The sequence below is a fragment of the Sinocyclocheilus grahami genome, unplaced genomic scaffold, assembly GCF_001515645.1.
Source record: "Sinocyclocheilus grahami isolate Dianchi unplaced genomic scaffold, SAMN03320097.WGS_v1.1 scaffold277.1, whole genome shotgun sequence".
Taxonomy (NCBI): domain Eukaryota; kingdom Metazoa; phylum Chordata; class Actinopteri; order Cypriniformes; family Cyprinidae; genus Sinocyclocheilus; species Sinocyclocheilus grahami.
The window spans coordinates 1,423,047-1,439,267 of record NW_015505456.1 but is presented as its reverse complement, the minus strand read 5'-3'; the positions used below and the strand labels follow the sequence as shown (position 1 = coordinate 1,439,267).

General features: G+C 39.2%; 3 protein-coding genes across 3 annotated transcripts in view; all 3 read left to right on the top strand.

Moving 5' to 3' along the window:
- Positions 1 to 31: 31 nt before the first annotated feature.
- LOC107600105 (probable G-protein coupled receptor 148) lies at positions 32 to 985 on the top strand. Its single transcript, XM_016291896.1, has one exon. It carries the CDS (start codon positions 32 to 34, stop codon positions 983 to 985), a length of 954 nt encoding a protein of 317 aa, XP_016147382.1.
- Positions 986 to 2,772: 1,787 nt separating this feature from the next.
- On the top strand, positions 2,773 to 3,885 carry LOC107600069 (probable G-protein coupled receptor 148). The gene has a single exon (XM_016291844.1). The coding sequence runs from the start codon at positions 2,773 to 2,775 to the stop codon at positions 3,883 to 3,885; it is 1,113 nt and encodes a 370-aa protein (XP_016147330.1).
- Positions 3,886 to 5,458: 1,573 nt separating this feature from the next.
- Positions 5,459 to 16,221, top strand: part of LOC107600063 (kelch-like protein 24) — a 19,312-nt gene continuing 8,549 nt past the window's right edge. The window contains exons 1-4 of the mRNA XM_016291835.1: positions 5,459 to 5,679; positions 7,921 to 8,801; positions 9,816 to 9,931; positions 11,271 to 11,455. Coding sequence (XP_016147321.1) covers positions 8,001 to 8,801; positions 9,816 to 9,931; positions 11,271 to 11,455 — 1,102 coding nt within the window. The 5' untranslated portion in view covers positions 5,459 to 5,679; positions 7,921 to 8,000. The remainder of the gene's footprint in view (positions 5,680 to 7,920; positions 8,802 to 9,815; positions 9,932 to 11,270; positions 11,456 to 16,221) is intronic.

Here is a 16,221-nt window from a genome sequence, read left to right as displayed (position 1 = left end):
TCTCTCAGTAGTGTGGTGCTAAACTCCAAATATGACTCAGTCTTTCATTGTTAACATCTCGGTGGATTGGTACAACAAAGCAGAGAGCAGACACATGGATCTGTTCCTCATCCCTACGGCTCTGCTGACCTCTGTCACACTGCTGGTCAACCCCGTCCTGTCCCTCTGCATACTGTGTTTTCCTACGCTACGTCAAGAGACCCGCTACCTACTTCTTGCTAACATGCTCTTCGCCGATATGTTCTTCCTCGCATTAAATCTTGCGATGGTCTCCTGCAACTCCATGGGCCTGCACATGCCCCACTCGTTGTGCGAGTTTATGATGGTGAGCATGGTAATGACATACAGCACGTCTGTGCTCACTATCACATTGATGGTCGTCGACACATATGTGGCAGTACGTTGGCCGTTACGTTACAAAGAGATTCTCCCACCATCTCGGGCCAGGAAGATAATCATGAGCTTGTGGGTAATGGCCGCAGTGTGTCCCGTCTCTTTGCTAGTGATGTTTGAGGTGGTGATGGGCAGTGACAAGCAGAGGCGTCCAGTGTGTTTGATGTTGATTGCACTGCACTCGTTGGAACACAAGATGAAGGTTGGCGTTCATTTGTACTTCATCATTGCCATCAGCCTCTGCACTGTTCTCATTGTGTACTGTTATATCCATCTCTACATCATCACTAAAACTTCTGGGATATGGCGTAGTCGGTACTCCCGGGCGCGTATGACACTTCTGGCACACACTCTGTTGCTCATGATGTATTTTGTACCCGCGTTGGTCTTTGCCGTGGAGCTGGCTCTTTTAAAGGAAGAAAGCGTAGATGTTGTGGGAGTGTGGATTAACTTGGTGAACATGTGCGTGTTGATGTTGTTGCCACGCTGTTGCACTCCTTACCTGTACATCCTGCGCTATCATGAGATTTACGAGACTGTCCAGCAGCTGTTTTGGAAGAAGCGACACCAAAGTCAGAGGAGTGCAGCCTAGAACTGGACTTGAAGCAGAGCAAGCCTGCAAAATAACTGTATCTGGTTGCTCTGTCGTTGGAGGATTCATTTGCAGAAGAGGGAATTTAAAAGACACCTGAGCCAGAAAGAGATCTCAAAAGAAACTTTTTATATTTTAGTATTAATTTTAGTACATTCTATTAAAGCATTTTAACATGAATGTATATAAAGAATGTTTTGAACTTTTTTATATTTTCATATTTAAACTAAAAACTGAGTGATATGTGCTGTTATTTATCATAACATAACTACATAAAGTGCAACTGGGTGAATCTCGCAAAGAAATGTCACTAAGACTTAATTACAAATAATAATAATAACAGTAGTTCATAAATTGGGCTTAATTTTATTCATGCAAAATATATTTTTTATATTCTTTCTTTTTCTTTCATTGTGAGATTTACCCAGCTATATCCTCCTGAGACCCAGCTATGGAGTTTTTGCCTTTTCATGTCTACTCTTGTCATTTTATTTTTAGAAAATTTTGTCTACAGAGGACATAGCATAACATAAAAATAAAATATAATTTTTCAATAATGTTATTTTATCATTTTTTTCTTATGCTCTAAACAATGTAATGACATGAAAAAATACTAAATTCACAAAGCTTTTTATTTCTGGTTTTCAGGAGGATATATGAAGAGTTCATTTGCAAAAACCGATAACTCCATTTATTTATTTTTTTCCAGAAATCACTTTTTATTGCGTATTCCAAGTAATATCAATCAAACTGCAGTTGGTTTGTTTTGATTAAGTAATAGTAACTTAAACAAATACAGGTAATTCACATTTTTTTTTACATATGAAAATTTAGTTTTATAGCAAAAGCAGATAACTGCACATTTCGTGTTTTATAGTTTTAAAAAAACACTAGTTTAAACTTTGTAATCTCCTCAGATGTAGATGCCCGACAAGCTTTTATTTTCCTTTTCGCCCCGAAAAGAAGATATCACAGGTTCATCAAGTTCATCGAAATGACCCATCCTCGATCACTTTTAGTCAGCTTTGACGAAACTCCTCTCAGCTAGCACGTCTTTTCAAAGTGAAAGTAGCCTTGTCACCTGACATGAATACAGCGCGCTGATTCGCTCAAATGGACTTATCGGCTTCTGTTCAAAAACAACAAGGGCGCTTGTCGGCTTCTGCAGTAAAACGTGAACTTGCGATGCCTTCAAAGTGGACAAAACCGGCTTTTTTGATCGCGCTATATGTGGAGAATAATGCATGGCAATTAGCTCTTCTTTTTTTTTTTTTGGCGTTTATCGGGTTTTGCAAATTAACTCTTCATATGTTGTTATGCATGCCCACAATATTGATTCAAACTCTTGTGTGCAAAGCAGTGGTCGATAATGCGGTTTTGTTCTCTTGGCAAGATAAATAAATGTACATTTCAGGATTTTTACACGATTGTGTCTTTCTCCAATTTCCTATAAGCGTTCAGTGTTTAACCTGTGTGGCACTTAGTCCTCTAAGTTAAACAATCAATCAGTCCAAAAATAACAGTGTAAATGTTAAGCAATACTTCTGATTCTAGGAAGACATATCAATATTTATGCCTAGGTGCAAAATCCCTGAGTGTCATTCTGATCCATTTAGCTGTGAAGTGATATTTACCCATTTCTCCTCCTCCATGGAAACCATTTACAAGTGTGCCTGTGACAAATCCACATCTGTCCCATAAATCACTTACCACAGTCTGCAGGAAGGGGGAAGGAGAGACACATTTACCTTCAGCCCTGGATTGGACGCACAAACACATGCCAAGAGATGGAAACTCTAATGGAGGGAAAGTCGGAGCGTTTCTACCTAGCTGCAGAAGACCTTTTTTTATCTCTGCTTTGTTCGTTTGGCAATTGGTACAACAAGTCGGGTCGAGCTGAGCTTCACATACGTTCTTCTAAGTTCTCTAACTCCTCTGAAAGCCCAGCGGAGATGTTCGCGCACGAGTGGCATGGATTCATCCCTCCCTGCCACATGAAGGTGCTTCAGCTGTGCCCCATTTTGGCCTTCCTGGCCATTCTGCTGATCACCCCGGTTCTTCTAGTACGCATCCTGTCCCGAGTTGACCTGCGGCAGCAGACGCGTTACCTCCTCCTGGCCAATGTTCTCTTCAGTGACCTGCTCTTTGTTTGCATGAACATCCTGAGTGCCTGCATCAATTTAGCCGGTGTGTTGATGACGGAGTGGCCGTGTGCTGTGCTGCTCTTCCTCTCTGCGGTTTTATACAGCTCTGGGGTACTAAGCATTACAGCAATGGTACTGGATACCTGCTTTGCAGTGTTAGCCCCCTTTCGCTACCTGGCACTGTGGCCTGTGTCACGGACCTACGGAGCAATTGTCGCCATCTGGGTCATCTCTGTCTTTCTTCCTGCAGCAGCTGTTGGCATGTTTTTGTGGTACCATAGTACGGCCCCCTGCACCCTCCACCTCTGCTCCCTTCCTTTGCTGATGGTTTTGACCGTAAGCCACTTTCGCCCACTCCATGTCTCCATGCTGCTGACGGTCACAGGTATCATTTTCATCCTCCTTCTAGTGTTGTCTGGTTACCTCATCCTCTACTTTTGTACCCGTAGTTCGGGCGTGTGGAAGGGTGAGACCTCGTCTCGTGCTAGAGGAACATTTCTCATCCATTATCTGCACCTGTTCCTGGCTTTCTGTCCCCTGCTAGTTTTGATGATCGAGCTGATGCTTTGCCACAACAGTGAGACTATGGACCCCAAAGCAAGCCTGTGGATGTCCCTGGTGGTGTGTAACGTCTTACTCATCCTGCCCAAAACCTTAGCCCCATACCTGTATGGGCTCCGCTATAGAGAACTGTGCAACTTGCTGTTCCAGTTCTTTCATCTGAATAGGCCAACTACTATCACACCTGTGATATAAATATGCTTATTTGAACTTGTGAAAAAGACTTTCAAAAAGGTGTTGCTGAACTTTTTACCAACCAGTTAAAACATAAAATTAGCTGTCTGTAATTTGATGCTCAAATGGGGTTTTGTAAGTAATAATATGACGTCACAAAAATATGTGAGAATAATCAAAAATATACATTCAGCAGTTGTGGTAATGATGGCGTTTATTGTGTTTAATATGATATTGGGTATTCACTATGTATTTTGGTTAACGTACTAAAAACTCTATTTCTAGCCTATCAATAATACTACAATAAGTCAGCCTTCCCAGATACTTCTTCAGTCAGAAGCACCGTTATAAATATACATAAGATTTACTACTGTAAACCCTATCTGAAATAACTATGAAGCTTTACAAATGTTGTAAGAGGATGTGATAATCTCTCGTTATGTTTTATTTGTTGATTACATCGGTGGCTTAAACCAGGTTACTAGGCCTTTATTTGATCGTAGAAACAATACTGTAGCAACTATTGTATTTTGACTGAAACGAATCTATGTAAACTCTTGTCATTTCGTGATAAACCGAGCACCTGTATGTTAAAATGAGTATTATACACATTTGCGTTATTTGAAAGATTCCTGTAAAAAAAAAAAAGAATAAAACTTGCCAGATAAGTAACTTGCTCCCTCATTGTGCTCCCTCTCCTGTCATGTGTTCGTCTGATTAAAAGTTTACAAATGTCACTGCTGCTGCAAATTCGATTCATATATAAATTTTCTAATGGAACCCTGATCCAGAAATAGCTATTATTCGCTATTATTATAATATGTGTAATTGAAATTTAAAAAAAAAATGCGCGCGAAACACCGGTAGGATTAGTTAAAATAACCACAAGATAGCGCTATTGGCGCCTTTTAGTAAGGATGATTTCGTCTAGTAGTTTTATGCTGGCGAGTTTTTGTAAATTATAATATTATACTAAATCAAATAGTTTTTACTAAATATACTGTAATTAATTAACATTTTATAATTTACAAATAATACTTTAACTATGTATGCTTCTGATTACACAAGGGAGATCAAGTTTCTAGTTACGCGTCACGTTTTTTTCCGTCTCTCAATCTGTCCGGAGAACTACCTGTTTTTTTTTTTTTTATCAAGGCGTCTTTTTACAGTTACATAAGGAAAGGGAAGCAGTGTCAACACCACCATTTTATTGAACTGTACAAAACACGTTGTACATGTAAAACTAGCAATGCATTCTAATCTAAATTCATTGTTCTTCATTAACAAAATAACATAACCATTTAACGTCAAGCAACACTATTGGCTTTGGGACCGTTGAAAAGGCTTTTAAAGTTGGCCGTGACAACAATACGACACAAACTGTCTTCGTTCATAATCGGGGTTTTGTTTGCAAACAACGACAGCCACATGGAAATTCTCCCGCACTGAATTCTGGGATATGATGTTCTTTTTTGCTGGTTTGAAGGACTGATCAAACGGCGGCAGAACTACATTTCCCATGAACATATTTCCCTTGAACAGCTGACATAAACAGAAGTTCAAAGCCTGTGTGTGCATTCTTTGTGCCAGAACACGCAGAGAGCGACTATGAGAAGGACGGTAACAAAGAGAACTTAACAGTGACAGCACAAGTGCTCACGCTTATGGATCTCTCTCTCTCTCTCTCTCTCTCTCTCTATATATATATTTTTTTTAGAAATAACCGGATTTGTTTGTTTGTATTTACTTTTAAGGATCTTTAACCCTTACTATTAAATTTGATGTCTGGCAGAAAGTTGGTCTCCTTTGGATAAGGTGAGAAAAATAATGCTGAACTCTTATATGAGCAATTTCAATGATTGCGATACGATTGATTAAGAATTAGCACTCCAATGAAATTGCCATGTTTGTTTATGGCACTTTTTGTATGTCTAAATGTATATATCTAAATATGTGCTTATATCTAAATGATGTGTATATATAATGTATATAATATACATATACATATTTGCATATATACATGGTGTGTGTGTGTGTGTGTGCGCGCGTATATAATACAGTGCTTGAAGTGGAAAAAAAGAAGTACCTATAAAAAATAAATGTTCATAATTCCAAATGTGTGTGTGTGTGTGTGTGTGTGTGTGTGTGTGTGTGTGTGTGTGTATATATATATATATATACATATACTGTACAAATATAATATAAATAAGCACCAGTTAAGCTGCAATACCAAACAGGACCACAGGGAAACGCCAAAAGACCACTAAACCTGCTGCCTTAACCTGACTTTCATGCTACTATACGGATCCATTCACAATAACTAAACCACTGACCGGTGTGTAATCTAAAACACCTTCAGCCGGCATTCATTATAAAACACTTGTGCCTTTATGCCAAATACACGCTGAAAAGCATAATTTACTGCCATCTGGACGCGAGTCACTATTCTCTCCGCCATCTCTGATGAAATCGTCCGGTTTTCAAATCAAATCGTCCATTACTACTTATTACTTATTACTAATGCATTCCCTTACTGGAATCTTGAACTTTCCAGAAGTTTAATGTAATGAATGTCCTCCTATATAGGAGGTCATATCCATATATATATTCATAACATTTCTTTTAATTTTCTGCATGTGGTATTGAGATCATCTCTAAGTTTTGAGACTGAATGTTTATTCAGAAACTGCAACTGCTGTAAATCTCTGGTAGACTATAGTAGATCACCTTGAACCTGCAACAAAACAGCTGGGATGGTTATTGAAACATAATGTCTGGACTAGGTTTCACCCAGCCTCTAACAACTAATGACTTTTTAGACCAGCTAAAAACCAATTGTCATCTTAAACTGGATTTTTCTGCAGGCTGGTTAGAAAGATGGTCTCTCTAAACACTTAGGGATTCTTTCTCTGTGGTTTAAAGCCTTTTATGGAGTAGAAATCACACATAATTCATCTCATTTATATGATGTCATCATTTCAGTCCGCGTGTGGCATGTTTTGCTGTAAACCCGTTTCAGCTGTGGAGGAAATATTGAGCAACCATCCATGTTCTTTTATTTCTACTTCCACAACAAAACAAACCTGAGTGACTTAAAAAAAAAAAAAGACTGCGCAAACTCTCCCTCTTTCTCGCTCACTCACTCACTTTATCTCTCAGCCACAAATAATCAGTGTTCCTTTTATATCAGTGCACTATTGCCTTGAGGAATAGACTTTTTTCTATCTTTTTTTTTTTTTACCAGTCACATGTCTTGACATATTTCAGTGTGCTCTAGTAACCTTCTCAGATATTTATGAACTCAGTGCCTTTGTTTTCTGTGATGATTGTGCAATAATTTGCTTTTCAACCTTGTATTTTGTATTTTTTGCTTTTTTGATTTTGATTATCATGACCCTTGGTAGGCTGTAACACTCATAATACAATTAAAATAACACTTAAGTTCACATTTTCCTTAATATAATGAATAATAATTGTACATTTAATGTGTATATTATTTAATGATTTGCTTTTGGTAACAAATCAAAATGGATGGTTTTCAGTTTTTCATTAAAATATATTAACTTTTTACCTCTGAAATGACTTTACTTTTCTACTGATTTTCAACTAGGCCACTCAGATGGGGTACATAAATTTAATGTAATGGTCAAAATACTATTTAAGTATTGTTTTTGGCTATTGTTATCCCTTAAAATCCCTGCTCAATAATCTAATAAAGATATATTAGCAAATAATGCTAGATTTGCAAAATACTTGTTACTATTGAGATGCTCTTGAGCATGAACTTGACCTTTAGCCTCCACGTCTGGGTCAAAATGCCTCCTTGAAAAAAAGTGTGAGCCTGGCCACATTCTTTATGAAATGCCACAAGGTCAATATTTCCTTCACAATTTAGTTCTCTTGAAACACATCTTAAACAGGTCTTTGGGTTTACCTGAAAATTACAGACTGGTGTGTTGCAGCATAGATAGTAATGTTAATCTCAAGAAGGTGGACCTCCAGAAATGAATACCACTAATGTAGTGTTTGTTTATTGTAAATGCTGTTCTTCTACAGGTGTTGATGGTCACCAATCCTTTTCCTGCAACCATTGATAGTGATTGTTTATTGGTGAAGGGCTCTCATCAGATACAATCATGGTGCTCATTCTGGGTCGCCGTCTGAATCATGAGAACTCTGGTGGTGTGCCAGAATCACCGGCAATCAAGCGTAAAGTCTTTGAGATGGAGTCTAAGACCCTGAACGACGTGTACAACTTCTCTTCTGGTTCCTCTCACTCTGAGAGTGTCCTTCAGGTCTTCAACGAGTTCCGCGACAGCCGCCTCTTCACGGACGTGATCATAAGCGTCCAGGGTCGCGAATTCCCATGTCACCGTGCCGTGCTGTCGGCCTGCAGCAGTTACTTCCGTGCCATGTTCTGCAACGACCACAGAGAGAGCCGTGAGATGCTTGTGGAGATCAACGGCATCCAGGCTGATGCTATGGACACGTTCCTGCAGTATGTTTACACCGGTCGTGCCTGCATCACCACCAACAACGTCCAGTTCCTCTTCGAGACCTCCAGCCTCTTCCAGATCACCACACTGCGGGATGCTTGTGCAAAATTCCTGGAAGAGCAGCTGGACCCCTGCAACTGCCTTGGGATCCAGCGTTTCGCAGACGCCCACTCTCTCAAACAGCTGGCCAGTCGCTGCCGTGCTTTCGCCTTGTTGAATTTTCCAGAAGTTGCTCAGCATGAGGAGTTTCTAGACCTTCACAAGGATGAACTGCAGGAATACTTAGCCAGCGATGAGCTGTCCATTGGCAGGGAAGAGGTGGTGTTTGAGGCAGTGATGCGTTGGGTCTACCATGGCGTGGAGTACCGCAAACCCATGCTGAAAGATCTACTACAACATGTCCGACTGCCTCTCCTGCACCCAAACTATTTTGTACAGACGGTGAGTGGTACATTCAAATTCATTTGAACAGGTGGAGAAGCTCTTTATTAGTTCAACGAATCCAGAAATGCACTGCTGAGATCTTTACAGAGTGCTGCAGAGATGACATATTTTTGTAGGCCAAACCAAATGTTAGCATCACCCTTTGTTCCTTGAAAGGGGGATTTTTTTCCCATTGGCTGTTGAATTATTGCAGAAAATAAATTCTGTGACCAACAAAAGTTTATGACTTTCAAAAGTTTAGAAGTTGATGTAAAAGTTCATAAATGTCTTGTTCATCATGATAATCTTCACAAATGAACACAAGAAACATCATCCCTGCAGCACTCTATAGAGATCAAAGAATCATAAAATCAGCCTTGGTTTGTTTCTTAAAGTGTCCTCAAGTGAAAATAAACTCTACCTTGGGTATGGCTTGGTCCTAAAGTTACAGAATCAGATAAGGCCTTTGGCTAGTTGTAGAGTGTTGCTGCATTCCATTTACCTTGGAAGTTGGACGCCAGAGCTAAGAATGATGCACATCCGAGTTGACCACGTTCCAGTACCCAAGTTGGAAAACAAACTTCAATACCTGTTGATAAAAACACACTAAAAAGCAATATTTTAAAAAGATAATGCATAGGTATCATGGATGGTACTGTGTGCACCACTGAGTTTACTGAGACTAACAGAAATGTTAATAAACAGTATATAAGTCAGAACTCCGACTTGAGGGGGCGTTCCAGTGAAAAGTTTCTACAGTGAACTTCGTAATTTCCGACTTGCGAGTACAGATGGAGTGCAGCATTTCGCTCCAATGATAATCAAACACTCTTTGAACCAGTTAATCAAGATCTCGGGGTTCACCTGAAAACTATCGGCAGGTGTGTTGATGTTTGCCAAGTCAAAGCTCTTTCCTTATTGTCGTAATGCAACGAGATTATTTAAACAAGATCTTCACAAGACTCTACAGGACGGCAGATATAAGGGAGCCAGATTAAGGTCAAGCATTACGAATGTGATAATATTTTGCAGGTGGAAGGTGATAAATTGATCCAGAATGCTCCAGAATGTTACCAGCTGCTGCACGAAGCACGTCGCTATCACGTACTTGGCAACGAGATGATGTCGCCACGAACCAGACCCCGCAGGTACGCAAACATTTTTGACCGGAAATTGGCCGATAAGATGATTTTCTCTTAAAAAAACAAATAATTTCTTCTTCCTGTGTGGGACTAAAATTACATGTAATTCACAGAGAAAGTGAAACTGCACAAACTGAAAACAGGTTTTCAATGGACTCTGTTGAACTTTTGAGGATGAGACATGGGGCATTGTTACTCCTCAATTTGTTAACAAGAAATGTATAACTTGGGCTTAAACCTTAGTAACTTAAGCGCATAAATCATCTCCATTTTGTTTTTGCTCTTATGCGAATGGTAGCTCAAATTGTGCAGCTAAAGCTGTCAGATTTATGATTACCGGGCAGTAAAAAAATAATAATAATTGCATTGCGGGAGGGATGCCATATCTCTACCAGAATATCACCTACAACACTAACAACCACTCAAAACACTTTAGCAACCACATAACAACATCCTGGCATTGTGGCAGTGACTTTTGCATGGGCAGGCACCACTCACGTTTTCTTCAGAACAAATATAGTCCATTTCTACACACTCACTCGTCTGGTATCATTAAGTACTTCTGTTTATAGAAAGTATCCATTTTAAAAAAGGCTCAGAATTAGAAAACATGTCTTTGTTTAGTGGCAGCATGTCTTGTTCTGGAGGCAGTATTTATTTAGGGAAACTGTTTTTGGAGGAAGTATTTTTAGGGTGGTATCTTTGTAGGAGTCAGATTTAGGGAGGTTTAATCAGTACTTAGAGGCAGTATCTTGATATGGAGTTTCTGTATTTAGAGTCAGTACCCTAATATGGGGTCTATATCTGTATTTAGAAGCAGTATCTGTGTTCTGGAGGCGTTATCTGTGTTTGGAGTCAGTATCTTGAATTGGGGGTTGAAAATGTATGAGCTTGCTTTCAGACATTCCACTCTGCTGGCAGAGAGACAGCCATAACATCTGTGTCTTTATTGAAAATCATATTTCAAAATGATTTAGTGATTAAAAATGCACACATACAGCCCAAACACAAACTAGAAATGCACACTCCTTCACTCTACAGGACCTGAGATTTCTCTGTGCTGCACACATATAAACAAGCTCTGCAGACACTCAATGAGAACTTTATCACATGCTGTTGTAGGTTTAAATACATACACATTTTATTGTCTACTGTAGAACTAAAAAAACTCATGTTATGTGGGTCTCTTACTTGTGACAGTGTCTAGAAAGAGGATTCATTCTCCAATGGATCATAGCGGAAGCTCATTATACCTTAGAAAGAATGAAGCTTAACCACTTTCTGGTGATGTCACCACTTCAAAGCCCATGCTTATCTGAGATTGTTATTTTTTCCCTGTCTGCAGGTCTACTGGTTTCTCTGAGGTCATTGTGGTGGTGGGAGGCTGTGAGCGAATGGGGGGTTTCAATCTGCCGTACACAGAATGCTACGACCCTGTGACGGGAGAGTGGACATCTCTTGCTAAACACCCCGAGTACACTAAGTCCGAGTATGCAGTGTGCGCCCTCCGCAATGATATCATTGTGTCAGGTTAGACCCGCTTATTTCTATGTGACAAATTATTTTGTTTTCTGTTTTTGAGTAGCCCCACCCACAGTAAAACTTCATTGGTCCAAAGCCCTCATCGTAGCTGTATATGAAACACCCTTTATTTTCTAATTGGTTGTGATTTTGTTACATAATGCTGTATTTTTCAATTACTTGAGGCTGGAAGCTGATAAAGTGTAGTTAGGACATGGTGAAATGCGCTGTACTTTCGGCGCTGGTGTGTCCTGTACTTGATCACAGTGACTGATCAGAAAGTGACTAGTTGTGTGGAACCTGAACACACACACACACACACACTCTCTCTTTTGAGCTGTGTTGTTGGCACAGGTATGTGGAATTTCCTATAAAATAGATTCACCCAGATTTACACGTTAGGGAGGAGTTTTGATGTCTGCCTGGAACATAAATGACATCTAATAAAAATTTAATATGTGCAATTTGAACTGCAATTTTTGCCATTTTAACTGTTTTGTTTAATTTTACCTTAAAACATTTGAAGTGTCCTACTGACAAGACGAAGTGAAGTGTGAGGAAAGGTAATCCGACTTTATACCACCTCACAGGTTGAAAACTGTTCAAATAAATCAGTTTTGAAGACCGGACCCAAACCATGTATGGGGATCAGAATATCACAGATACTTGGGAAGGGGTTCTTAAAAATTGTGCCAGTAAGCAACCATCTCTAGCAAGCACCACTCAAATTTTCTTTAGAAAATGTAAGCATCTACTTTTAAACTCATTGTTCAGTTGAGCTTCATTTAACAAACTCTGTTGTTGTTTGGATGGGTTGGACAAATTAGTCCAGGGTTTTCTGTGGTGGGTTAAGGGCTTTTAGCAAATGCCTTTTTTGTGAGGAAATTTCTGGAACAGCTGTTTATGATTTGAGGAAAATCGGAAACAACAGCTGCCTCTGTGACCAGCCAGTGTGTCAAGGGCTGTTCTCATTGGCAAATTCAAGCGTTCTATTGGCTGAGTGCTTGGGACATTTTAAACTTTAACTAGCACAGGCAAGCGGCATCTTTGGGGGATTATTTGAGTTTCAGAATAGTTCCAGGAATGATCTGCAGTTTTTGGCTGCAGATGTTGGTAAAGTTATTGCATCACATCATCCAGGGTCACTGGCTATATACGTATACAGGTCATGCATTTGAGGAGTTTCTGTATCTGTGACGTTTTATGCATTTAAACTTGCCCTAAATTCTTTCAGCTCATGTGTGTTTTTGTTTAAACAAGCTGGATGCCATAATGAGGAATTCTGAATTGTGTAATTCTTATTCTTCTCCTTCTAGAGCCATTGTTCAGCGCTTTAAAAACATGAAGTAGTATGGAGTGTGTTTTGTGTGTCTGGTTTCCACGAATAGAGCTGTGTTTTCGCACTCATGTTCTCACGTGTCAGGTTTGCCCTTCTCTCTGTCTCTCAAACTCTCATAAACACACACTTCTTACTGCTGTTCTCGCGTGAACGTGCAGTTAACCAGCCTCCAGCATCAAGTTCAGAGGCCTCTTTCTAAATCTGTCCCTCTTTTCTGTCAAAAGTCATATCCTACAGTCATGGTGGTTCAGCTGTCTTTGATAAACATTACTCTTGGATTTCTTTCAAGAATAACAAAAATCTCTGCAGTAGAGTGTAAGTGCACAGCTTGCCAGATCAGTGATTCCATACGTACTTCATAAATTTAAGATCACTTTTTTATGCACCCATCCACATGTTTTATTTGATAGAATCATGCAGAATTTGCTGCTTTCTGATCATACAAATGAAATCAAAGCATGTACAAGTAAAGTAACTTAAAATACACCAAAGTACCTATTTTGGACAGCTCACATATTATTAACTTATTACACTGCATGCCAAATAATCTTTCCTAGGAACCCTGTATCTGCATTTTTTCAGCAGAGCCCAAAAATTCAAGTTGATCAAACCTATATGACTTTCTTTCTTCTACTCCGTTGACTTTCATTGTATGGACAAAAACCACTGATACATTTTTCGCAGCATCTTCATTTGTGTTATACAGAAGATAGAAAGTTATATAAGTGCAATGACATGATGAACTGAATAAGAGTAATGTCTGAATTTTAATGCTGTTCATTGCAACATCACTGCCTACATTCGTTTAGACGTGCGCTTTTATATTGATCATCATTTCGTCATTTCCTTTGCTGTGATAAGAACAAGTTAAGTTAGTTCATTTCAGTGTTGAAATATGACGGAAGGCATAATTGGTTGGCAGTTCCTCCCTGAGGCAGTGGATCTGAGTCAGCAGCAAAAAGACACGTGCAGTGTTTCTAAGAGCGTCTCCATTTGCCTTTTCACTGTTAGAAAAACCATAAATCATTCCATCCAAACCTGACCAAGAGGACCTCTGTTTTACAACTTGACATTTTAAATGAACGTACACTGAGTTGACGTTTCCTGTTCACAGTTGCCCATTTTAGGAGGTTGATGAACAGGGCTGTCACTAAACATGAATCACATCTGGGGCTTATTCGTGCCATTGCATAATGCAAAATAACTTGTTATTTACAAGCTAAATAACTCAAATTACACAAATTTTCCAGGATTTTTAATGTATGTCATCAAGGTCTGGTAAAAAAAAAACAATGAACTAAAAATGTCAGATTAAAGAGAAAATGAAAAGGAAAGGAATAAAACTGTTTTTAATTAATTTTATATGAGGCTTCCTTATTGACTATATTGCCCTATAGGCCACAATGTATCACTGGTTTTTGCAATGTTTTTTTTTTTTAGAAATGTTATGAAGTTTGAGAAAATTATATTTTGGGCTATAATATAATATTGCCAAGAAATTTTATCATTAAAAATAGTCCAAATAATTAGGTTTCTTTACTCTCATGCCTCTAAAATATTCAGGACTATCCTAAATAGATTCGAAGCTGCATCCCTTCAGCATGTGTCGAGCAATGTTTCTGTTAATAACTAGCTTTACTATTCACCTGCAGGTTTTGCATCCAGTACTGAAAGTGCCTGCTTAGTGACAACATGTAAAGTGTCAGCTGGAGACAGACATCTTAAATGCTGGTTTGTCTGGTCTTCAGTCTGAATGAATGTCACAAAGGCTTGATGGTCTTTGTCAAGGGATATTGACAGAAGAGCGAACTAAAAGGACTGGAGCCCGTCTTTATTATGTTTACTCCGCATTAGACGACAAAGCAAGCACATCCTCTTTAATTAAAGATTTTGAATCTGTCTTTGTTTACCAGACAGTTGCTCAGCTAATCCGCTAATGGAGTTTATGAGCACTGTAGTTCTTGTTGTGCCGCTTGTACTTCCTCAAAAATGTTCTTCTATTCTTTTCTACCTCCTCTTTTTCCATCTTTCAGCTTCCCTTTTTCATTTGCCCCAGTCTTTCAGTCAAAAAAAGCTGGTTATTTTGAGTTTGTTTACTTCAGCACTCATGTGCATTCCCTAATATGAGCTAAAGAGGCTAAATTTATGATACCAGTGTTTCATGCACCAAAAATAGCTGAATAAAGGCATTACAAAGATGGCCATCTAGTGCACTGACCTACCTTGAATGGACTTTGACGCACTGAGAGGGAAGAAGGGCCTCTATGCTATTTGAGCACTTCTCAGACCTTCATTATCTAAGTCTGTAAACAGAATTAAAGTGGAACGGCCTGCTCCCAGGTGTTGAGCGTGTGTGTGGAAGAGAAGGACTGTCAGAGCTTGTTTCAGACCTGCTGTTTGGATGATAACCAGCTATTTGGCCGAGATGTGAAGTGACAAAGAATAGAACAGCCCTCAGCGGGTTTAGATAAACACAGATGACAACAAGAAAGGACATTCAGATCAGAGGGAGCTTTTCTGTTTAACAGGAACACAGGTGAAGCACTGTGGTTTGTGTAATTACAGACATGGTGTTGTATGAAACTGAGAATTAAAAAAAACTATTTTTTTAAATGTGACGTGACATGTGACCCATACTTGGAAGTAGTGCTCTGCATTTAACCCATCCAAAGTGCACACACACAGCAGTGAACACACACACACACCGTGAACACACACCCAGAGCAGTGGGGGTGTGCGGCGCCCGGGGAGCAGTTGGGGGTTCGGTGCCTTGCTCAAGGGCACCTCAGTCGGGGTATTGAAGGTTGTAGAGAGCGCTGTACATTCACTCCCCCCACCTACAATCCCTGCCGGTATGAGACTCGAACCCGCAACCTTTGGGATAACAGTCCGACTCTCTAACCATTAGGCCACGACTTCCCCTGTTAATAACCTGTTTGTGGGTTTGCAAAGTTGAAACATTTGACCACAAACAAGCTGCTAGTGGTTGACAAACAAACTATACTGTGGCCAGAAAAAGTATCTGGACAGTTAAAAATGTATGAATGCCATTGATAAACTAAATGATGCTCAGAACTGACTTCACTTTTCTGAGCCAATTTCTGCGATGTTTGGTCTCAAGGTCATTTTTAGTTGATGTACTATTAAGTCAGTTTCACTTAAAATGTCATGGCAGAGTAATAGATCATCGTATTAGGTCAGAAAATGATCAACTCATGTTTGACACCCAGAAAGTCTAAATATTTTTGTCTTCATTGTACGTATGGATTATATGCAATGAGTTTTGTAAAATGTTACACTTGTGTAAATGTGTTCAATAACATACACGCACACACACACACACCAGTGTGCTTTTAGTATTATGTATGGAATATCATAGTATTTATGTATATACTGTATGTATTATATTTATATTATATGTGTGTATATATATATA

What these genes read in the sequence shown, in the direction of transcription:
- LOC107600069 (XM_016291844.1), top strand. Translation starts at nt 2,773, where the DNA reads ATGGAAACTCTAATGGAGGGAAAGTCGGAGCGTTTCTACCTAGCTGCA.
- LOC107600105 (XM_016291896.1), top strand. Translation starts at nt 32, where the DNA reads ATGACTCAGTCTTTCATTGTTAACATCTCGGTGGATTGGTACAACAAA.